Source organism: Phaenicophaeus curvirostris, chromosome 22, assembly GCF_032191515.1.
Source record: "Phaenicophaeus curvirostris isolate KB17595 chromosome 22, BPBGC_Pcur_1.0, whole genome shotgun sequence".
NCBI lineage: Eukaryota > Metazoa > Chordata > Aves > Cuculiformes > Cuculidae > Phaenicophaeus > Phaenicophaeus curvirostris.
The window spans coordinates 2,710,215-2,734,078 of record NC_091413.1 but is presented as its reverse complement, the minus strand read 5'-3'; the positions used below and the strand labels follow the sequence as shown (position 1 = coordinate 2,734,078).

General features: G+C 44.3%; 1 protein-coding gene across 2 annotated transcripts; it reads left to right on the top strand.

Annotated features, from left to right (window-relative positions):
- The first annotated feature begins 2,971 nt into the window (after positions 1-2,971).
- On the top strand, positions 2,972-21,353 carry SCNN1D (sodium channel epithelial 1 subunit delta). Of its 2 annotated transcripts, none has more exons than XM_069874777.1 (13): positions 2,972-3,045; positions 12,854-13,185; positions 14,026-14,278; positions 15,184-15,377; positions 15,899-16,002; positions 16,504-16,667; positions 17,242-17,340; positions 18,180-18,297; positions 18,780-18,858; positions 19,362-19,419; positions 20,166-20,221; positions 20,551-20,626; positions 20,890-21,353. In XM_069874777.1, exons 2-13 carry the CDS (start codon positions 12,869-12,871, stop codon positions 21,298-21,300), a joined length of 1,929 nt encoding a protein of 642 aa, XP_069730878.1. In that variant the 5' UTR covers positions 2,972-3,045; positions 12,854-12,868; the 3' UTR covers positions 21,301-21,353. The 2 variants fall into 2 exon arrangements, with proteins under 2 accessions (XP_069730878.1, XP_069730877.1); XM_069874776.1 differs by lacking the exon at positions 2,972-3,045 and adding an exon at positions 9,913-10,005.
- The last annotated feature ends 2,511 nt before the right edge of the window (positions 21,354-23,864 follow it).

The window sequence follows — 23,864 nt, the reverse complement described above, 5'->3', positions numbered from 1 at the left end:
CAATTTGTTCACAAATAGCTTCAGTGTGGGTGGTTGTCTTGTATTGCAGAGATGGTTCCTGGGTCTCACTGATTCATTGTTGATCATGAGGAAATCAATCAGTTGTTTTGAAGCCCTGTTTTTCTTCTTGTATAAATAAAGGATAATATTATTTAATCTAGCTTTACTGGAAGCATGCACACTTAATCACTTTGTGTCATCTGTTTTGAGCTCCCAGGAGTAAAGGTTCCACATCAGCAAGTGCCAAACGTGAATCACAATATGTGCTTTCCATAATCACCGCCGTTACAGTAATGATCGATGTTGTGCATTTACAGGCCAGATTAATATATTTCCAGGCTTTATACCTCCTGTGATTTACTTCAGTTTCTACTGTCGTAATTGGAGAGGCAGCAGGCAATCGAAGAGCCTTCGGTGACCCAAAATGAAACGGCAGGCAGTATGACCCAGATATTGATAAATCCCTGAGAGTCTTGCTGAAACCAGCGCTTTTTTCCCTTTGATTTCCTCTCCTGCCTGGCTAAGGTCGGGCGTGACCTCCTTTATGGTCATCGACGAGGAGATAGTATTACTTAGAAAACAACTCTGCTATCTTTCTGACTCAGAAAGAGGAAAGGTTGGTCCTCTTCCCCGTCTATTCCACCAGTACTAGGGAAGGAGCTTCGTTACCAGGCTCCAGTTCCCATTTACGTCGCCCAAGCACTAATTGTTACACAGCCATCAATGGCCCTAAGTGGCCTTCTAATGACATCACCTTACGATGCAAAGACAAACAGCATGACGTAGCACTTTCTCCTTTCCCTTCATCACTCTCACTCAAGACCTTTCACCACTTCCGCGTGCTCTCCTTTAATATTTGACATTTCTATGATTGCATTGCTCTTTATATCCAAAGTGCAGCCTGCCTGGTATTAGAATGTTATTAAGCGATTACCTCGCACGATGGATGGATGCCTTCAAAAGCCATTATAATGGCTGTGGTTTCATTACCTTTAAAGCCAGGTAATCTCTACACAGATCTCATGAGATAATAATTCTTCACAGATATCGTTTGCAATTTCACAGCAAGTTTTTGTGTCTAAACATTTTTCTTCCTTGTTTAAAATATTACTTAGTCCTACAGGAAGATCCTGGCTGGGCTCGGACTGTACTTCCAAGTATATGGAAGATTAATTGGGGCTAAGATAAAGCATGAGGCTGGTACCAAGCATATTACAATAAACATTATTAAAAAGACCAGGTGTTCCGAGGATACAGGATGATGCATCTTGAATGTGTGAGAAGGCCAAGCTGGGAAAAACCACCTGGGAATAAGTGAATTGGAGATATGGCTGACAATAGTCAAGAGAGCGCGGAACAGACAGAACCAAAAACATCCTGTTCGTCCAAAGGTCAGAAAACTGAGGAACTGTATAAAGATCTACCTGAATGAGAGAAGCGAGGGAGAAACAGTAGCAGTACTTTCTTAATTTGATTCCTGTATGCCATGCTGATTAAAAGAATATAAAGAAATCTGCAAAATCTGCATCTCCTTCATTGCCAGTGGTTTGTTTCCCTCTGATTAAACATAAAAGGAGCTTCATTGGCTGGGCTGCTTTCCTAAATTTCTTAGATAAATATTTCTCTGCCTTTACCTAGCGCAATTATCTCCAGTGCTGCCAGCTGCTTTCACTGATAAAATGTTTTCTTTATAGAGTTTTCTAAGCAACACAGAGTCCCTGCTGCCTGAGCTGTAAATCCTTGCTTTCCCACTCCACCTCCTGATCCATCTTTAACTTTATGTCCATGGGGACAAGTGGGTATGCACCGAATGCCACCAGAACAGTTGAAGCAGGGAGTGTAGAAGCACATGGAGGCTTCTACAGCCAGATTCTGATCAGATTGGGTGTAGATAAACAGTTCATTTATTGATGCAAGCTTTCGGAGATGCTGTAGCCTTGCAGGAAGACACGTCTTTGAAGAGGAGGAGGGAAGCAGTTTGTAACTATTGGTACAAATGGTGTTTAGAATTTGTGTCTGCCAGCAGACTCTTTTAATAGTAACTTTCTGATACTATCAGAAATAAGATAGCAAGGCAGCATGATTTCCTATGGCACCCAGAATAACACAATAACGTTCCACCTCACCGTTTACACTGAATATTCATGACAACGTGTCCTAGAGAGTCTTTTCCTGAGGGGTGCTCAGGGCATGTCCTGAAGTCTGTGACAGATCAAAGATAATCTGCTTTTGTTCATTCCAACGGCAAAATAAAATCCCCAATCTTACCGTTTTTGTAGCTCCACCATTGTGCTTGCACGACTACAAACACAAGAGCATACACAGACATATGTAGCACACAGTATTCCTTGAGAAAGAAATACCTGAGCTCTAGGGGCAACGCAGGACACGGGGAAGCAGGGAGGGTCTTAAACAGTTTCACAGGTAATTACTACTGGTCTATCTTTATGACCAATGAGTCTAGAAGTGAAAATAATCTCAAGATCTTATCCTCTCAGGCTGATGAAGTTGGAAGAAAGTCTATTATGTTAAGCAACGGGCACTGGCCGAAGCTCATTTGATGAGGCTGAAAGCTAAAGGCTGAAATCTCTGGGATCTGATGCCGGCAGCACCCCTTGCACGCTTGCAAATGATCTCCAAGACTGTTAAAGGCACAAAGAATTCTCTCTCCTATTTGTCTAATACAGGATTAGGTACCGATCATCGTAAAATATCAGATGAGATCTAGGAATATCTCTTACAAACATATTTTTATGTACTGCAGCATGACTATAACCCATCCTGTTGCAATTAACAAGCAGTATCAAAGCAATAGTCATCATCGTGCTTACATGGCGGCTTACATCACCGAAGCTTTATACAAACACCAATTAACCCTCTCAACAATGCTGCAAAGTGTCATTATGGCTGTTTCAGAGATGAAGCAACAGAGAGGCAGAAAGATTTGCCCAAGATTCCACAGCAAGAGAAGAGAAAAGTTCAAGAGTTGAAGGCTTTCAGGTTGGTATTTCTTTGTCCACGTTGGGGCAGACTCTGCCCTCGTCTGTGAGTGGAATTTTGTATTTTTAGGGTGGGAAGGCCCTGGCCCAGGTTGCCCAGAGCAGGGGTGGCTGCCCCATCCCTGGAGGTGTTCAAGACCAGGTTGGATGGGGCTTGGAGCCCCTGATCCAGTGGGAGGTGTCCCTGCCCATGGCATGGAAGGGGGAACTGGATGGGCTTTAAGGTTTCTTCCAACCCAAACGATTCTATGATTTGCTGCCATTGCTTTTGAGAGTCAAGTGGATAAGAAAAATTGAATATCTCCTTGTGTTTGGTTTATTTGGGGGTTGGGGTTTTTTTTTGTTTGTTTGTTTGCTGTTTGTGTTTTTGTTTTTAAGTGCTAGAGCCTGAACAAAATCGCCTTGGCAAGCAGGGACCCTGCAGAAAACAGGATTCAGACTTTGAACTCTTTGTGAAGAGCTTGTAGGCTTCTGCCTTCATTTGGGTTTTACATGGTGCTGATGGGGTCAGTTCAGTGAGAAAACATCCCTGGACCGGTTTAGCTCCATTTGGTTACAGCCCACTCCTTATTGACTTTGGGGGGACTCCTTGGGGACTTGTGGGGGGGGTTTCTGCTAGTGCTGAGCAGACAGGTCAGACCAGGACTGTTAGTGCTGTTCAGGGGGAATGTTCCCTCCACGTTACTTCATGGTGAGGTATGGGGCATGGGAGTCACATGGCAGCAGTTCTACTCTTTGACTGGCGAATAAAGCTTTCCTGGGCATTGAAAAAAATGAAAAACAAGCCATTAATAGCAAGTCTTATGATTTACCTTTAAACTACAGCACTTTCCATGTGAATAAGCACACTGCAAACATCAGAGAAAACAGACCCAGAGATGTTCACGGGTCTCCTAGATCATCTTCTGCAAGTTTGAGCGAATAAAAAATAAGTCACCGATGCAATCCCTCAGCCTAGCATTTTGGATTGCCTTTGGCATTATTTCAAGGTTACAAAATTAGCTTTATTTTTGTAAAGCTAGTTCTTCTTTTCAGCCACAATGGCTTCACTGAGGGGTTTCCTGCATTCAGGGGATTCTTACTATGGTTTTTAAAGTTTTTCAGCACTAGCAGCCTTCATAGAGATTTTTACATTTGTTGTTGGGGCATTGGGTCCATGGCTTTGCAGTTACTACTGGATAGAGCTGTTTGGTGAGAAGCTGAAGGAATCCTTCAGAGGCTGCTGATGGAAAATATAGCACTGCACCTGAATTTAACCCAAAAAGCACCCACCTGAAGAGGTCTGGGCAGCTGACACAGCCACTTACGTAACAGCTAGTTTCAGTTACTGATTTGCTAATGACTGTTTTGCCCTTGCACAGTTCGTTCCCGGTTTCTTCATTCCCCTCCTTCCTAGTTGCCATACTGGAGTACTTCTTCCTCTTGTTGACATCTATCCCAGCTCCCAATAGGAAAGCCAGAAGTTACTGGATTGATTGAACCCCGGTGAACCACTGCCAAGCATCGCACTGCAACCTCTCTCCTGGGTCTCAAGAGAAGGAGGGATCGCCAGGGGAGATCTTGCCTGTTGCCTGAAGACAGGAGCCAGATGTATTCTCTGCCACTTTCTCCAGGAGCTTGGATATCTTCTTGGGGAGGTTCGGGCTTCGTTTATGGTGGAGTTATGGTATCCATGATTCCAGGATGGTTGCATCTTGCATGTCCACAGAGCAGGAAGCTTTTACTGGTGATCCCCAACCTCTGTCAGTCCTAATTGCATCACCATTCCTACGGATACTACGTCTGAGCTGGAGTAGGATAAAAGAATATCCTCTAGTGAGCAGGATTTTACCAGCCTGTGAATCTCTGAAACTGGCTGAGGGGTTGGCAGGTCTGAGCAGGTGGAACAGCACCTATGAAGACCTGTGACTAAAGGAACAAGAACAGAGAACAGGAAGAGAAAGAAAAACACAGGTGTTATCCCAGAGGGATGACAGGAACAGCTACAGACATCTTACTCAGAACGGTGAGTGAGTGGAAATGAATGCTTGGTCACCCTGGAAGCAAGCAGGATTTTGCCACTGAGGCTGCTGGTTTAACCTTCTGCGCCTCTCGTGGAGGCTTAATGAAAAGCAGGGGTTACGTGGGGCCTCTTCATAACGAGAGGTGTAATTAAGGAACATTTAAATGGCTGGTGACTAGCAGAATATGCATGTGCTCATTGCTGTGATTTCTGGGTTTTGTAAGGATGTGCCAGCTTGAGTTTTGCTAACTCAGGCGCTGCTGGCGATAAGACCAGAGCACTAAGGAGCTCAGCACAAGCCAAGGAGCGCGTAGCTGCTTCCTTGAGCAGGTTTGGCAGCCTTTGGAGCTATAGAAGCTGCTTTGGCTAGTTGCAAACCAGCACAAAAGGGGCACTGAAGTACACCAATGCTGTCCTATTTCTACAGGCACAGCTCACTGTGGTTTCATAGAATCATAGAATAACCAGGTTGGAAGAGACCCACCGATCATCGAGTCCAACCATTCCTATCAAACACTAACCCATGCCCCTTAGCACCTCGTCCACCCGTCCCTTAAACTCCTCCAGGGAAGGTGACTCAACCCCCTCCCTGGGTAGCCTGTTCCAGTGCCCAGTGACCCTTTCTGTGAAGACTTTTTTCCTAATGTCCAGCCTAAATCTTCAAGATATAGATCCCCTCACGGCTCAACGAATCGCACAAGCAAAGCAATGAGTGCTGGGATTCTCAGAAGAAATTTTGGTGAACGGTGCTTCCAGGAGACAAAGAAAACACCTGGAAATCTGAGTTAGTTCAGCAACATTTGGGGCAAGATCAAAAGGAGACGTTAAGCAACGTCTGAAAGCTCTCCAGGGCAGGGACTGCCTCTTGCATAGGACTGAAGAAACACTCCATAATACCTCCGAGCACTGCTCCTTTCTCCAGCAGAGAAGCAATTCTATGTTTTTCTTTAAAAAGATGCTGAAGTAGTAAGAACTGGGAGAAAATAGAGGCGGCAGAGCCTGCTGCGTGCCAGTTCACGTCCACGCACGGCGCAGCCAAGCGACAAACGCAAAGAGGGAGCGCTGGGAGTTTCCTTTTGCTGTAGTTGCCCACAAAAGTTTGCCTGCCTTTGAGTGGGAGGAGGGCTAGACTGGCTCAGCCAGTGGCCATGAAGAAAGCGCTGCAAGGGAGTTTCCACAAAACCAGAGGAGACAAGTCATGCTGATTTCAGAGAGGGGAAGACGAGGTTGGCGTGCTGCGTCCTGTGCAATGAGAGAAAACGTGAGAAGATGGTTTGACAAGAGGAACCTGGAGCATTCCAGGAGAATAAGCGCCGTTCATGCAGGAAATGAGTGACGTGAGTAAAGCAAGATTTGCTAAAAATCAAGATTAAGCTGTAGATCTCCAAAGGTGAAGGCAGGAGGGTGCAGGATCTGGTCTGTATCCCTTCCCTGCTCGAGGAGTGGATGCCAAGGGCTGCTTTTCACAGCTCACAGGCTGAAGAACAAGATAGAGAAAAGAGTGGGGAATCTCTGGAAGCCACAGATGAGCTGAGGAATAATAGAACATCATGAAACACTTAAGCGTGGGAGCGGATGATAATATGAAACATGCAGCAAGGGAGAAAGTTAATAACTGAAAGACAGTTTGTGTGGTTAGTGGACAGCAAATTACAGAGAAGTTTACAGTCTGGTACGGCAGCGGGGAGAGCTACTACAAGTGGGGGAGCATTTTTATATGTCATTTCAGTCATTTCCAGTCTGTTTTGGGTCTCAGTGCGAGCAACTTTCAAACCAGCTGGGAAAGTTTTTGTGAGGGGGTGATTTACATGATTAGGAAAAGCTCATCTGTCCAGATGGACGCACCTCACTGCAATTCAGTGTTCTGACAAGAAGTCCAGACAGTGCTGCACCTCTTGCTTTGGGCATTAACAATGAGATTGGACGAAATATTAATATTTGAGCTCTAGAGGAGTATCCAGTCGCAGCAAGAGGGACAAGCTGGAGATGATCACTAGGCTTCTGCAGTTTAATCTCTGAAACTCTTTCACTCAAGCCTCTAACAACAACAACAAATATAATAAGGGATGGACACACTGAACATTCTACATCCTGAACCTTGTCTGTGCTGTTTGTCTGCTTGGTCTCTAATAACAACCAAAGTCAGTGTTATGAGAGAGGTTTGCTCTACAGAGGAAAACTTTTTATCATGTGCACCAGCTGTAAGGAAAAATTCGAGGGTAAAAAAGACATTGTTTGGTAGGAGATTCCCTGAAGAGCCTGAGTCCATTCCACAAGGTTTGTTGCCCAAGGGAAGTAGCTAAAATCTCTTCCCTCTCCCTGGAGGATCTTAGAATCATTATGGCTGGCGAAGACCTCTAAGATCAAGTCCAACACTCAACACAATACCAACATGCCTACTTAAACCACATCCTGAAGCGCCACATCTACATGTTTTTTTGAACACAGAGGATACTCTTTGTACTTCCCATCTGTTACTCTGAGCTAGGGCTGATACCAAGACAGGCAGGTATTCAAAGTCATGCTTGTACAGTCGTGATTTTCATTCCTGTTTCAGCAGTCTATCAAATAGGTGAGAATGGATTCTTATCCTTGCTGAGGAGGCACAAAACTCAGAACCAGGGTAAGGTCAGGAGCGTGGGGTTTGAGCAGTTCCTTGAATCAACAACAGCAGGATAAAAGCTCGAAAGCAAAATGACCAGGTTCCTTTATTGATTTACCTGGATGCTCTTGGTCGGCTAAACGGGATGTGATCCCATTAAGCCAAACTGGAGAACAAATTGCAGTTCAGGGAAAGGGGTTTGAAAACTCATTGTGTGGGAGGCAGCGTGACCTGTCCGGAGGGTGCGTTCAACCACTGACACTTGCTCTGCTGTACAGGGCAGGCAAGATACTTGCTCCTTCCCTCTCTTACAGTACGATGGGCACTAATAAATATCTTCTGCCCCACTGAAAAGAATTATAGAATCATAGAATGGTTTGGGTTGGAAGTGACATTAAAGATGATCTAGTTCTGAAAAGAATTATAGCACAGCCTTTTTGCAACCCTAGAGGACTTTCTCATGGATGTTGGCTCCATAATCTGTTTCTGTATTTTGAAATAAAGACCAACTTACTTTTTTCACCAGGGAAAGAGTTCTCCTCCCCTCTCCTCCTAGCTCAGGATGCAGGATGGCAAAGGAGCAAGTGCAGAAAGAAGTGGTGTTTTGTTTGAGGGACAGCGTTGTCTGCACATCCAGTTCTTCTCCATTTCCTGCAGGAGAAGATGATGGCTGGCTCAGAAGTTATTGTTCTGGTGTGTTGCCAGAGAAACTCTGCGCTCAGGCCCGCAGCAAGAATGAAGCAAGAGAATTTGTCTTGTGTATGTCCATTGTGCAACAATCCCATTGTCAAGGATTTATTGTTGCCATTTTCTGTTGCACAATATAAAATGAAGAGAGAAAGAAGGGTGGGAGACAAATAAATGAACGTGACAGAATTAGGTTTTCAGTATTCGGAGTTTCATCAATCAGTGATAAGTGGCTCTGAGTAGCTGTTCATTCAAGAGCAGCTCGATCAAAAGTTTAAGTTTTACACCCCAAAATACTGGCCTTTTAAAAAATTTAAAACATTTTCTGAATATTTTTTGTGTTATTTCCTTTCAATACCAAGGACGAAGAGGGGTAGAACGTGTTCGTTACAGCTGTTTGATAGGATTCTCATTGTTTAGGACAATCGTTTTGAAATTTGAGATAGACTTTCTACATGTTTTGGTTTTCTAAGCCAAAATCTAGCACAAAGCAGTCATTAAAAATGCAAACAGGACTGATATCAGTCAAAATCAGACCCTGAACTTTGTCCTTTCTTCCTTCTTTTTTAATTCAATTTCACAAGACGTTTCAGTTGACTTTGCAAATAACAGCATTTCATCAAATCATAGAATAGTTTGAGTTAGAAGGGACCTTAAAGATCATCTAGTTCCATCCCCCCAGCGATGGACAGGGACACCTCCCACTGGATGAGATTGCCCTTCCAATGCAAGAGAAAATCCAGTCCCAAACAATTTCAAAAGGCAGCCAGGAGCTCTGCTACCCCGATTTGGAGCTCTGAACATTATCCGTATACAGCGTATTAATATTTTCATACCACAAGCTTCTTGCAAAACCATTGCAGAGCTGTTTTCCAGCTGGCAGATGTCAGCACTAATGATGCAAGCACTCCAAGGTGCTTGTGTTTTAGCAGTCCCAGAATTCTAACTCTACTTCTACATTGCTTACGCAGAGTTTTGCAAGTCTTAACGAAGCAGGATTACAAAACCAGGGTGTTCCAATCTAAGTTGAGGATCATAGTTGATTTAGCCTATTCAACTCTCAACATCTGAAGAGGCAAATTCTTAATGGGTATGGGAAAACCCACTGCAGGTAAGCAACAGTCTTGGAGAAGCAGGAAGAAATCCGGTGCCACGTGTGCCTTAGACTGAGTAGCTGATCATTTTAGATTACACTAAGGTATGCAATTCCTCAAGCACACCTGTGGAAACCTTAATGGCTTCAATTACTGGTGATCATACAAGCTTCCGGAAACCATGAAAAGGCAACAGAAGGCTAATTTCTTGATGGGAAAGTTCAGAGCGGGAAGAACCTTACAGGATTCATGGTTCCTTCCCTAGGTATTTGTAGAAATAACAGCTAAAAAGCTTTTCTAGCCATGGGAATAAAAAAGAATGAACATACCACCACTCAAACCAACTTTAACTCAAGTGTAACCTTAACGTTAACTTGTTTGTCCAGTTCATGCACTTCCTATTATTGCCTAGATCATGCTTTGAATAATTCCATGATCTGTTTCTTAAGCCCTGCCCCTTTTGATGTCATCGATTCGATCCATATAGGCTGGACAGTCCCCAAAGCACCTGCAGTTAGAAATCTGGGAGCCTTGGACCAGGACTTGTCTTCTATTCAGGATAAAGCCGAAGTCTGGGTTTAGTGGCTACTCTAAACACTCAGAGATAGAGCTCTTGTCAAGGTACAGTGGGGTGTTTTGCAAAATGATCTTAGTTCTTTTACTGATTATTTCTGTTTATACGTACGATTGATCTGTAGATACCTACCACGTGGTTAAGGATTTGCCTGCACGACATCGATGTGTAAGTGTTCAGGATGTGTTGAGCATCGGGTTGCTGGGATAATACATGAACATATGCTTGTTTGCCACTGCTGTATAACTTCCTCTGACTTCCTTATGACCTGCAGCCTCTCTCCAGCCACTCACTGCAGACAAGGCGGGCAACTGGTCACTGTTATTTGTTTCTTAAGTCCCTGCCTGCAATTGCTGTGTTAAATAAATTAGTGGTAGGCTGATCTGGGAACCCAGTGGAGAGAGGATGTTCTGTTGCCTGTACACGTGCGTTTTGGAAGATTCCAAAGATTTTTTGCATTAGAACATGCTTTTTCCTTCTAGTTATTTTAAGAATGCAGATTCCAGCGGTATGAACTAACTAGCCATAGCCTTAAAAGCCAAGTCAGAATGTCTGAAAACAGTGTATTGACTCTGAAAGTCATGGTTTGAATGTTCGCGGGTGAGTTGGTTTTAGATTTAGAATTATACATAGAAGAAATGTTTGATAGATTTGATTTAGCATTTACTTTTGGTAACTATTACCTTTTATTCTGCTTTTTCTCGTTGGAGCAAGACTAATTAGTGAGATTAATTCAACAGCAACTGATGGAATTTTCCTCATACAATTGTCATTTTTATCTTAAAACACAATAAAATATTTAAGGAATCATTCAGTGTATTGCTTAACATGCACTGCAGGCTTATTTTCATTTATATTTATCAAAATAACATGAGGAAGAAAGAACTGAATGAGATAAAGGCTGAACATACAATTTAGTATAAGAGTTTAATCTGAAAATTGTGCAACAATAAGGGATAGCAAGGCTGTTTCTGGAGTTTACCAAAGGCAGTTCTTTTTGAGCAAAGGAGCGTTCAGCTGTAAGCCTTCAGCTGTGAGGTTCGCTGATAAAATTTGTAATCAGTGATTCAAAGCACCGTGGTTTTGTGTGGGAGTAACAGTTTGTACATGCGCTGCAGAAACACAGTGTTTCCCTGTAGCAAATGTGGAATTGTTCATTTTGCACTTTATTTCTTGATTACACGTTTCCTTTTAATTGTTCTTGCCCTTTTTTAAAAAAAATATTCCGCTTTGCTTGGGCTTCCTGTATTTGTTCAATGGCAAGTTTATGCAAGAAATCTGAAAAATCATTTGTCATGGTAATTATAAATGTACAAAGGAGGCGCATATGCTTTTGAGTTAATCGTGTATTATTCTCAAACTATATCTTAGAAAATACAAATGTGGTACCTGTGGTACTTCTCTTCTCCAGTCTGTCCTAGCAGCCCATAACTCTTTAGGAAATCACGTTCCAAAGCCCTTTAAAATCAACGCAGGGTTTAAAACCAGTTGAGTTTGAAGGTCAGTGTGCTTCCATGTATCTATGAGCTCTGGTGACCTCCATCCGTGGTCCTTTGCTTTCACTTTGTTATCACTTTGCAACCATTCTTTAGTTATTTGCGTGCTCCTTGACCTGTCTCCAAACACTGGCACCGTATTTACAAGACTTTTATTTGGAGTTAAGGCTGGACCGAAGCGTTGTACTCGGTAAACTCCTCTTAATAACATAATAGGCAGGGTGATTCACAGAGTGCTGTAATGTTGGGAACTCACAGGATTTGATGTCACGTTCAGTAAGTGGAAGTATGTCAACATTAGCCCAACACCTCAAACAGTTACTAGAACCCGGGAAGGTGTCCTCGGTCTGGGCTGGCTACAACCTGAGAGCATAAATAGCGTTCATCCTTCCATCAGAAGTAACACAATAGGTGTTCTACTTACTGTGACGAAGGAGAGGTGGGTTTTGTTTCCAGTTACACGACTTTTCGGGGGGGATTTTCAGTTCTTGTGCTTCTTTATCACTTCTGTAAAAGAGAAGACAACTTTTAGATTCCTGGAAGAAACTATTTATGTAAGAGATACGAGGCAAAATGTCTGTTAATAGCAGTAATTAATATTTCTGTGGTCTTCAGAAACAACCCACCAGAGTTTTTTTTTTAAAATACCATCTGCAATGCTTTATCCACATCGTAATCTGGTTAATTCCCAGTGTGGTTTGAACTAAGGTGGTGTTGTTCTTCACTTCTTTTCTTAAATACCTGACCTGATTCTGGTCATCTAAACTATAGAATACCTACTGTGTTTCATCTTGAATGTGGTTCTGTTTCAAGGGAGGCAGAAATTAATCCTGTTTACCTCCACCCTGCAGAATGAGAGCTCATAAAAATCAAAACCAGATCCCAATTTGTCTTTTTCATTCCCTTGAAAGTTGGATTTATCCTGATTCCTCGACATAAGGATGAAGATATCTCGCTAGTTCTGAGTCCCAGGCCCATAGGCCAGTGTGTTTCACTAGCGATACGCTCGTAATAATAAGTTACAGGTCTATACTAACGCATGGTGACACAATGGTGCAGAATGAAGCGTTGGTCCTTGCTGTTCTTAGAAAGAAGAAAATTACACACCCCTTTGGCTGCAGACTGCTCAGCACCTTGTCTATTAGTCACGTTAACTTTGCATATCCACACTAACAGAGAGGTCACAGCGTAAGCGGGGTAGAATGCACCATGCAGAACATTTGTCCTCTTTGCCACTTCCTGGTGTCCAAACTCTAGGAAGGCAGATGAGCCTCAGCTCACAGTTATTTTCAGCTTTTGCTGATAACAAACTCATTAACACCTTGTTTGAAAGAGTCCAGAGATTGGCTGTGGTCCTTTCCAACCAGCTAATAAGCTGGTTTTCTTTTTTATTTCACAGAAACAGACATAGAGGATGGAGCAGGACGCAGCAAGAGAAGAAGAAAAGAAGGAAGGCTTGATTGAGTTCTATGACTCCTTCAAGGACATGTTTGAGTTCTTCTGTAAGAACACAACAATCCACGGCACCATCCGCCTGGTGTGCTCAGACAGCAATAGGATGAAAACAGCTTTTTGGACTCTGCTTTTACTGGCGAGCTTTGGCATGTTATACTGGCAGTTTGCACTGATGTTCAGCCAGTACTGGGCTTACCCTGTTGTCCTCACCATGAAAATGCATTCGGAGCCCAAGATGTTTCCAGCAATTACCATCTGCAATCTGGACCCATACAGGTAACCTGGAGTCACGTCGTTATGGTCCCAAGGATTTGAGGAGGGTCAGCGACCTTCGGACTGCAGCCTGGAGGAGGCTGAAGGCAGAGGGAGGCCAGTTGAGGGAGGTCTCTCTGCTTCCCTGAAGTGGAAGGAGACTGTTTGTATTTCCAAACTGGTTTTAAGATAAGATCTTGTTGGGAGTTGTGCAATAGCATGTAGCAGTTCGTTTCATGCACTGAGTCAGGATAGAGGTAACTCTACCTTGTGACTTGGTTCAAGCTGCTAAACTGATTCTGTGCTCTGATCAAAACAATATCTTTCCCCAAAACCATGGTTGCTGTATGCATTTATCCCTAACTAAACGTCTCTGGAGCGATGCACGCTTGAGCTGATTCTGCTTGGGTTTTCCTACCACCGAATGGCTCTAAGGAAACTTCTATCGAAGTTTGCGTGGCTCTGCTTGTCCAACAAGGCTCACACAATAGTGGCGAGTTATCAAGGAGCTTCCAATTACATAGTAAAGGAATTAAGTCATTTCCTCGGAACAATTATCTAATTGGCTGACAGAAAGGCCAGTTTGTGCAGCTGATGCTGCAGAGCCACAAGTTCTGAGGTTTTCAGTAGAAGATCCAGCTAGTAGAAATTCATCTGCTGGAGCTCCTAAGAAATTAATTTATTGAAGTTAGGTATGCTAAGCAGAAGCACCATAATTGCTGGCTTTTCTCACACAGACATTGAGGTCTGCAGAGACCAGGAGAGTAGCTTCACATAGATACTATGAGGGCACATAAAATCAAGTGCTTTTGCTTAATAAAAATGTGGATATTCACAAACAGCTGATATTCCTGTTCCTTGCAGATTTGAACTGGTTAGCGAACCTTTGATTCAACTGGACCGCATGGCAGAGAAATCAATCGCGTTTTTGTACGGCATCAATACGTCGGCCAGCTTGTTCCACGCGAACGAGAAAAACCTTCTTGTAAAAGACTTGCCAAGCAGAGGCAACCTCAGCAGATCGACCTTCAAGCTCAGCCAAAACTTCTCACTCGTGAGAATGCCTGACCCCCACAACAGGTCAGGGAGGAAGCAATCCAACGTGGGCTTCAGGTTGGTAAGTGCATGTCCTCTTAGAGATTTTAACCTGGCTACAGTCAGAAGGAGCTGGTACTGGGTGCTCCCCAAGGGACCAGGGTCCATTCCACCCTACCTGAGCGAGCAAGCAGCGAGAGCTCGCAGGTGGTGGCCACGTCCAACCAAGAGTCCAGCTCTTCAGACAAGCTCGTAGCGACGAGGCGGGTTCAAGATCAGGCTGTGAAGCTCACCCACTGGATCAACAAGGTCCACAGTGAAGCAAGAGCCCAGCTAGAGAGCGGCAACCCTACAACTTGAAAGGGAGTGATGGGCCCAGACTGAGTTTAAATCAGCCTCTGGGAGAGGGTGTGGGTGGAAGCCCCAGGTGAGGCTGCTCAAGGCCATTAAGGTCTATCAGCACACCCAGGGCCCTGACAAAGCTCTCGCAAGATGCATTCCAAACTACGAGTGAAAAAAATAGGTAGTTTCAGTGCTGTGCAATGACAGCCTGGAGGATGTTTCAGGAGAGTCCATCCCTGCCTCTAACAGTTCACGCTGATTGCTGGGATTCTTGTGAAGTGAAACAATAGTGACATCCGTGCTCTTACACACCTCACCCACAGGTAAATTCCTCCTAGAAGTGATGAATTCAGTAGCAAATGGTAGCAGCAGCCTATGGGAATCATCTACCCAGAGATGAAGTAGCACATTTAATTCAGCTTTGAGGAGTGAAGGTGCTTAGCACATAACAAGATGACTTCCAGAGGTCCCTTCCATCCTCAGCCACTCTGTGACAATCGAAATTATCAGAGACTTCACTTTCTGGGAAAATCAAAGTTCCTATTGTCCCTGTACCCAGTATTGCCTTTACCCCCTGGTCTTTGTTACCCTTAGGCTGTCCCATCCTGGCTGGGCTGAACATCTCCCTCTCTTCTTTTCTTCCAGTGCGATGCCACAGGTGGGAATTGCTTCTACAAGACCTATTCGTCTGGGATGGGGGCAATTCTTGAATGGTATAGGTTCCACTACATGAATATCATGTCCCAGCTACCAGTTATAATCAACATTTCTGATCATGAGGAGCAAATAGAAGACATGGTCTACTCCTGTCAGTACGATGAGGAGCCCTGCAGACCCGGGTATGTTACTTCTTGAGATGCTAATTGTGATTTCAGCAGAACTTAAAAGGCCTTTGGAGACTGAAACTGAGGTTAAACTTCCAGGCAGTGCAGGCGCTGCACCTGATGGCATACTTAGGTATGAGGTGCAAACCACACCAGGCTTAGCCCTCACTGGAGATGCAACTGGAAGAAAGAACAGCCTTTCATGATTAGAGCTTGGGGCTAGGAACCTAGAAATTAGCATTCTGCCATGACTTGCCTCTGTAGCTGTAAGCTGGTGTCTTAGGCTGTCAAAAAAGCCTGAGAAATCCAGCAGGAATTGAACCTACAAAGATGCATCAACTTTATTGAATGGTAAACAATGAATGCCTATCTATCCGTGAGGAAAGGAGCAGGAATCCTCGGATTCCTGGTCTTCAAAGAGTTATTAACATTTTCCCATAGGCACTCCTGTATACACACCCCCCACATCCTGCATAGAAGTAAAATTATTGCTACACTCGTAATTAAAACCTGTCAAAAATCTCTCTTGATTTCAGTGATTATGTTCACTTTCACCACCCGGTCTTTGGAAGCTGCTATACTTTTAACAGCAAGGGAACAGACCCTTTTTGGACGGCTACAAAACCAGGAATTCCTTATGGTATGTGACTGGGCAAAGGAGGGGGGAAGAGAGCTAGTATTAATATAATTTGGCTATGGATTAAACATATGTGTTTTATGAGCAACTTACTGACAAAGAGCCCTGAGTTCCAGTCTGGTGGCACAAATAATATCCTGTATTTGCTTGCTTCACCAGTCCAGGTTGGATGGGACCTTGAGCAGACTGATCCAGTGGGACGTGTCCCTGCCCATTGCACAGGGGTTGGAACTAGATGATCTTTAAGGTCCCTAACAACACAAACTATTCTGTGGTTCTATGATATGACAGCAATGCCAGCAATATATTAAATCAGAGCAAGCAGAATGTTATTAGTTTTGGAATAGGCTGGTGCCATTGCTGCCTGACGACCCAGCAGATCTCTAAGGAAAAAGAATGAGCTAGGAGAGCAATTTGATCAGGGCTGAGAATTCAAGACATTGTGGTGTTCCTGATTTGGCCTGAAGAAAGTTGTTATACGCTTCCTTTTTCTTTGGTTTATAGGACTTTCCCTTATCCTGAAAGCAGAGCAGAAGGATCACATCCCACTCTTGTCTACGGTAGCAGGCGTGAAAGTGATGATACACAACCACAATCAGACACCATTCCTTGAGCACGAGGGCTTTGACATCAGACCAGGCATTGCAACCACCATAGGCATTCGGCAGGTTAGCCACTTGCTCAAGAGCATTTTTTCTTTTCCTTCTGACTGCAGAAAGCTGCGAGGACTCGAACAGCGACCGATTCATGCAACACACTTGTGCGACTCTTGCGTTCACTTCTTGACTGCTCGTGTATATTTATGCAAGATGCTTTTCTCTCTTCGCTGTGCTCAGGTTCCCATGGGTGACACAAAATCATCCCAAAGGTGCAAGATGCCTTTTGGCCCTCAATACGTTGGGGCCTGCTTTGTTTTACACTGAGCCTCTTACACCTTTTACATCTCATTCCAGCTCTACACGAGGGGTTCTGTGCGTAAATTAGGATGAGAACAAACAGAAGCGGTTTAGTTACTTTGACACAATGAGTTGCTGCTCATCAGCTGAACCAGGGTGACTGACCACACGCTCTCTCCTACCTTTGCCCTGTTGCTTTTTATATTTTTATTAGCCAGGAACAGCTTGGCTGCTCACAGACATCACTACCCTTCCAGTCCTTTCTGGGATGCGCTGTCCGGTTAAGCTTAGATGGTGATGGCCACGTCCAATTAAAGCTCCTAATCACTCTTTTCTGTGTCCACAGGATGAGGTGAATCGCCTGGGTGGCAATTACGGGAAATGCACGATTAACGGTGATGATGTGAATGTTAAACTCCTGTACAACAACTCCTACACCCTGCAGGTATTGGCAGAGCAACTGACTGAGGCCCCAGCTTAGAGTGGGTGAATAGCAGATAAGTCACACCTTGCTCTCCAGAGGGCTTTTACAAATCAGCAGAGTCGTTGCTGGAGATAACAGAATGATTCATGGGGATACTCAGCCGCGGACACTGGGACTCTTCCCTCCTTGTAACACAAGGGAGATGGAACATTGAGCCAGTGGAGGCAGCTGGGCTGTGCTGGTAGGATGTTCTTGGACCATCAGGTCTTTCTTTGTGCAAGGAATTTCTCCTGGCCCTAGAGGCCTGGGCTGTTTAACTGTGATGTTGCTGGGCATAATGAAAAAAGGAGCTGGGAAAAAATTCTGTCTCCCCAGGTTCAATAGTGCTTTCAGTGGGAAAGCCCAGGAATGAAAAGCAAAACCATTTCGCATCACAGGAGTGCAGCAATAGGACAACGGGGAACATTTTGAAGCTGGAAAAGGGGAGATTGAGATGAGATCTTAGGGAGAAATGTTCTCCTGTGAGGGTGGGGAGGCCCTGGTCCAGGTTGCCCAGAGCAGGGGTGGCTGCCCCATCCCTGGAGGGGTTCAACGCCAGGTTGGATGGGGCTTGGAGCCCCTGATCCAGTGGGAGGTGTCCCTGCCCGTGACATGGGTTGGAACTGGGTGGGCTTTGAGGTCCCTTCCAACCCAAACCTTTTTGTGAGTCTCAAATCATGTTCTAGTAATGGTTGGTGTCTTTTTGCAGTAACAAAACCTGTATGTTTTATCCTATCACCTGCATGTTACAGACTGAAAAAGTGGGCTTCCCTTGAGAATTTCAGGCTTATCCAATCTTTTATGCCTTCTTTATTTTCCAGGCTTGTTTGCATTCCTGCTTTCAGCGCATAATGGTTCGAAAATGTGGCTGTGGCTATTACTACTACCCACTGCCTCCCGGTGCCGAGTACTGTAACTACAATAAACACCCTGCGTGGGGTAAGAGCAAAAGACTTGTCACCTTCCTACAATAGTCACCGTTTACATGTTTCTCTAGATTATTGCCCTTCTACTTTCCTGCCTGGACTATTAATCCAGCCAGACGGCAAATACCTTTCTGTCCACTTGCATGGATGTCAAGTTAGCGCAGGAAAAGTCTTGATGCTATCAAGCATCCTTATTAAGGATGTTAATAGAGGGTCAAGCACTTTCTTCTTAGCAATATTGGAGGCTGTGCTGGTGTAAGACAAAGCTTTGAATATATTCTCTTGGTGTTCTAGTTGACCTGTCCTCAAGGATCCTCACAGGGAAGGTGTACACCTTGCACACGGGTGATTAATTTGGCTGTCTGAAAACACTCCAAAGGGAGAGAGGGGCAAAACCTGGTCTCTCTGGGAGCATTCTGCCTGCTTGGGAAGGTTTGGTAGCCTTCTGTTTCCCAAGGAAGTGTCTGAGTGTGTTCTTCCCATCTCGTCCACCAGGTCACTGCTTCTACCAACTGTACAGCAAGCTCAGAAATCACCACCTGAATTGTTTTGACCAGTGTCCCAAACCTTGCCGGTAGGTCACAGAATTAGAGCACAATAAATGTCAGTTTGCAGAGGAAAATCACACCAGTGGAAATGTAGGCAACGTAGTGGAAAACTTATGGACCAACTGGGCAACTGAAAATTGTTTTGATCACACTGATGTGTTTTGTTAAGCCCAAACCAAATTGTGTCATTTTCCAGTCTATATTGGTTTTCTTTCTTTGCCTTTCTTATTGTAGGCCAATTTCAAAGCAGAAAGACACAATTTGATAGCAAACTCAAGTATTTTGGGTTTGAATGCATCAAAGAAAAGTTGTTAGGATTTTGAAGCCATCCTGGTTTTCCTCCTGACCTGAACAGTTTTCAGGCAACCCCTGGTTTTATTTTTCAAGCAAAGCTTTTTCCAGAGTTCTCAAGAACTGCCCTCAGAAGTTCTGCTTTGGGCAAGTAGTTAGCATTGTTAAACTGCTTATTGCATTCACTTTTGAATTCCAGGAGTCATAGTGATCTTATTCTCCATTTTTATCTTCTCAGGGAATCGCTGTACAAGGTGTCTGCAGGGACAGCTAAGTGGCCATCATCAAAGTCTCAGGTAATCCATACAGGCTGTTTGGAGGGGGTACTATATTCACTGTGGCTTTTGGAGCATTAAAATCAAGGGTGAAAACAGCAGCAATGGAAGAGGCAAACAAAGCCAGCTGGTCCAAAAGCTTGAGCCCTAGGGAATGACCTGATGGTTGAGATGTCAGACTAAGATGCTCGAGAGGTACATTCAGTTCCAGTTCTAATCCAAGTTTCCTTGTGACCTTAAGCGATTCACCTCGCTGCCTTAGTTCCCACCTACAGAAGAGCGTTAATAACTTTTTGCTTCCAGTGGGTGCTGTGGTGTAACAGCTCACTTATTACTGTCTGTGAGGTGCTGGAAACCCTGTGAGTCAACAGATGACCTCTTGCCGTTTCTCATGTTCTCATGGCAAATGAGCACTCGGGCTCTACGAGCAGGTGATTAACTCACATGCAGTATGTGATAATGGAGTTGCAAATACAACGTATACGTTTTAAAAGAGGAAATTATTTGGTGGGGTTGCCTTTAGAGCAGAATTTAATATCCAGAATACTAGACACACCTAGAAGATCAGTGTGTACTTCCTTGCTATTCTGACAAATACAGCTACTACGTGACAGGTATCGCTGCGTGTCATAAACCAATCAATTACATCCTTTCTTATTATTTACAAAAGCCACATTATTGCTTTTGAAACCTACATTTACAAAATATTAGTTATATCAAAGCTTAGAAGACAGAATTGCCAATAATATATATATCCTCTGCTGCAGGACTGGGTCCGACAAGCTCTAAGGCATCAGAATGGATATAACTCCACCAGCAACAGGTTAGTCACTGCACAAAGACACAGTTACCACCGTGGAGTAACTCTTCATCCTTGCAGAATTTGTAGGTGTTAGGTGGGAAAGGGAAGACAAGAATGAAACGTACAGGGTCATCCAATGAATTTCCCATTTTTCCTCACAACCCCGTAAGACGATCCCTTGTGTGACCCTGCTCCAAGCTGGTGTTAAACACTCTCAGGAAGAAAGCTTGAGTGAGTGGTGAAACCTATTGCTTAGCAATGAGTCTGTAAAATCCAGAGAAGTGCTTTCCACCAGGTGAGTGACACGTGGACATCCCAACCTTGCTAACTGCTCCTTTTCTCCCATACAGGAAGGACATTGCCAAGGTGACCATCTTCTACCAGCAACTGAACTATAAGTCTGTGAACGAGTCTCCTTTACTCTCAGTAGGTTGCTCTACATCATCTCAGAACATTGTTATCTGTCATTTGTTGTGGTGCGCAGTGTGAGGTTGGAGGGAGGGTTTTTAACAGCCCCCAAGGTAGGATGGGATTATTCTTCTCAAGGAAGTGGCTTGGAAATTCCACGTTTTAGACAGTCACAAAAAACTACTCCCCAGATAGCAAGTGGCTAATGCGATATGCAATAATTTCATGATCCCAGAGCTCTGCTGTGTTTGATAAACACAACCCTGTGATGCTTTCCCCAGGTGAATCTGCTCCTGTCCAGCATGGGAAGCCAATGGAGTCTCTGGTTTGGATCCTCAGTGTTGTCTGTAGTTGAAATGTTTGAGCTGCTGGTGGATACACTAGTCTTGTCCCTCCTCTTCTGCTACCAAAGGTTCACATTAAACAAGACATTGGATGTTGGTCACACTCCCACCCTTCCCAGTGTGAGCTTGACCCTAGAAAACTACCAAGTTGTGCAAGAAGATGCTGGAAATGGCGACAATTCTCATACTCACCCTTCTGGAGTGACTATTGCTATGGGCAACAACAACAACCTGCAGCTTCTCCCCCTCTCCAGCAAGATGGAAATGCCAGACCTGTGTCCAGATGTGGTGCTTAATGGATTTAGATACATGAAGGACAACCCTGTGGAAAGGGAAATGAATAGCTAAGGATGTGTTTGTGAGCACAGAGATTTAAAATTCTCCTAAATGCTCAGGCGCCGTCAGAAACGTCCTGGATCTACAATCTGTGAGCTTGGCCATCCTCCTCCAGGTGCTGAAAGTTCATTATTAAACCATCCATGTGTCCTGGATTCAGGCATCATGCAATGTTCTTCTCTTCCTCGCGAGCACCTGGGGTGAGACCCGCGCTTCTACTCTCTGGGATAATTGTTGGGTCCTCATAAAAGCCTGTTCATAGCTTTTAACTTCTAAACCCTCATGAGAAACTCAGCTTGTGGCTTCGACAGGCCCATCTACATTTCACAGACTCAATGAAGAGCAAAGTCAGCCTGCTGTTAACAGAAAGATTTTCAATGGAGACTAAGGAATATGAGCTTGTATCAGTCTATGTTGACTTGAGGATAACACAGCATGAGATACCAAGAGGTGGCTCTGATTCCAGCTTTGCTTCCAAGACACCACGATGTCCTGCTCTACTACTGTTGCATGAGGACAATGCACAGGATGCTGCTACTGAGGTGCTTTTAGGCTTAACCCATGCGATTTCAAACAGGACTTACAATCTTAGAGGAAAGAAAAGACAAGAAATGGGGTTGATAACTTTTTTTCATGTCACAGACAGAGCATCTGATTTATTGAGAAGATTGAAACAATGCTGCAGTTTTATGGCAGTCCATTTATAAATAGAGATGTTTTAATGTTAATATTTGACAGTAATTTATGTGTACATAAAATAGCACCTTTATTTTTGATGATGATGTTTGCATAGGAATGTTTCACTCTGTTATAATCTTGTTTATGACCGTCTGTAGAAAACTAGAGTTAAGAAATCTATTATAAGCTTTGTTTTGTAACTTTTTAAAATAATAAAATGCTCTGAATACAGACTGTGACTGGGTAGTTTAACTTTGTTTTGCCTTCAAGTGATATTTAGGCAAAGCTCTCCTGCAACTGTGACCAGGAGGCTGCAGCAGTTGCAGGAGCAGCTCCCCTCCTGCAAGCTCATCATCCTGACCCACCACCTTTCCCTGAGACCACAGCCCACCCAGCAGCTCCCTGCTCACCTGGCAGCATCGCTTCTTGGTCCCCAGGGCTGTGAAAGCTGCATTCTGCTCAGGAAGGTGTTTGGAGGCTTGTCACTCAGGAGAAACATCTCATCAGAAGGGCTGAGATGCCTATTAATCTGCCACATTGCCAGTGTCTTTAATTAATAGTGTTAATGAAATTAGAGTACATCTTAACAAGCAGAGAGAGTTGGGGTTGTTCAGCCTAGAGAAGAGAAGGCTCCAGAGAGATCCTATTGCAGCCTCTCAGTGCTGAAAGGGGCTCCAGGAAAGCTGGGAAGGGGCTCTTGATCAGGGAGGGCAGGACGAGACGAAATGATTTTCAGCTGAGAAAGTGGAGATTGAGATGAGATCTTAAGAAGAAAGAGATTTTTCTGGCTTGGGTTCTCCAGAGCAGTGGTGGAATCAGAAAAAATGAGAAGTGTCTGAATTTTTAAAAAATCTCCTGTCTTTATTCTCAGTTCATAGATACCGTTTGCATGTGGGATTTTTTCACTCCCACCTTTTAAAAAAAATACATTTCTTCTGCCATCAGATATATTATTACCTTTCAGCACGTCACAGTTTATAGACAGCACTCTGACGACGCACTTTGTTGTGTCGTGGTGCCTATACCTGTATAGCCCAGACACAACCTTCTATTATTTTCCAGCGCTATGACGTACAATAATAAAAATGACACAAATAATACTGAAAGCCATGCCTTGCAGGAGGGTGTGAGCCTCCTAACAGTGAGACACACAACGAGCAGGAGACAGAGAGCCCGTGAGGGGAAGCGCTAGGTTCTCCTTGCTTATAAAGTCTCTACAGAATTGGCGTCACGTTCCCTGGTCCGTGCTAAACCAGATCATAGAATCACCAGGTTGGAAGAGACCCACCGGATCATCGAGTCCAACCATTCCCATCAATCACTAACCCATGTCCCTCAGCACCTTGTCCACCCGTGCCTTAAACCCCTCCAGGGAAGGTGACTCAACCCCCTCCCTGGTGCCTCTGCCAGTGCCCAATGACCCTTTCCAAGAAAACTTTTTTCCTAATGTCCAGCCTGACCCTCCCCTGGTGGAGCTTGAGGCCATTCCCTCTCGTCCTGTCCCCTGTCCCTTGGGAGAAGAGCCCAGCTCCCTCCTCTCCACAACCTCCTTTCAGGGAGTTGGAGAGATGTCTCCAAGCACTCAGTGCCAGAGGTATCTTAAGAGGTGAGCTACCCCTTTTGAACAGTTTTTGGAGTGCTTCAGACTTGGTTTCCTCCTAGCACACTCAAGGACTGCTGACCTGTACTTCATTCTAGGGGAGGATGTTGTTGCTGTATCACAAATGCCAACAAGGAGAGGTTTCTCCAGAAATAAAAAGCATAGAAAGGGCATTGAGAGCTAAAAGATCAGCTGAACTCATTGTAGAGTGCGTTTGGGTACTGCAAGGCTTGGGACTGAACGCTCACCTAGTCTGTAATTACCCCAGGAAGGTGCTCAGGGCACCAGGGAACACAGA

What these genes read in the sequence shown, in the direction of transcription:
- SCNN1D (XM_069874777.1), top strand. Translation starts at nt 12,869, where the DNA reads ATGGAGCAGGACGCAGCAAGAGAAGAAGAAAAGAAGGAAGGCTTGATT. An exon ending in AAAACCAGGAATTCCTTATG is followed by an intron (nt 16,003 to 16,503) that starts GTATGTGACTGG and finishes TTTGGTTTATAG; the next exon opens with GACTTTCCCTTATCCTGAAA. An exon ending in TATAACTCCACCAGCAACAG is followed by an intron (nt 20,222 to 20,550) that starts GTTAGTCACTGC and finishes TCTCCCATACAG; the next exon opens with GAAGGACATTGCCAAGGTGA.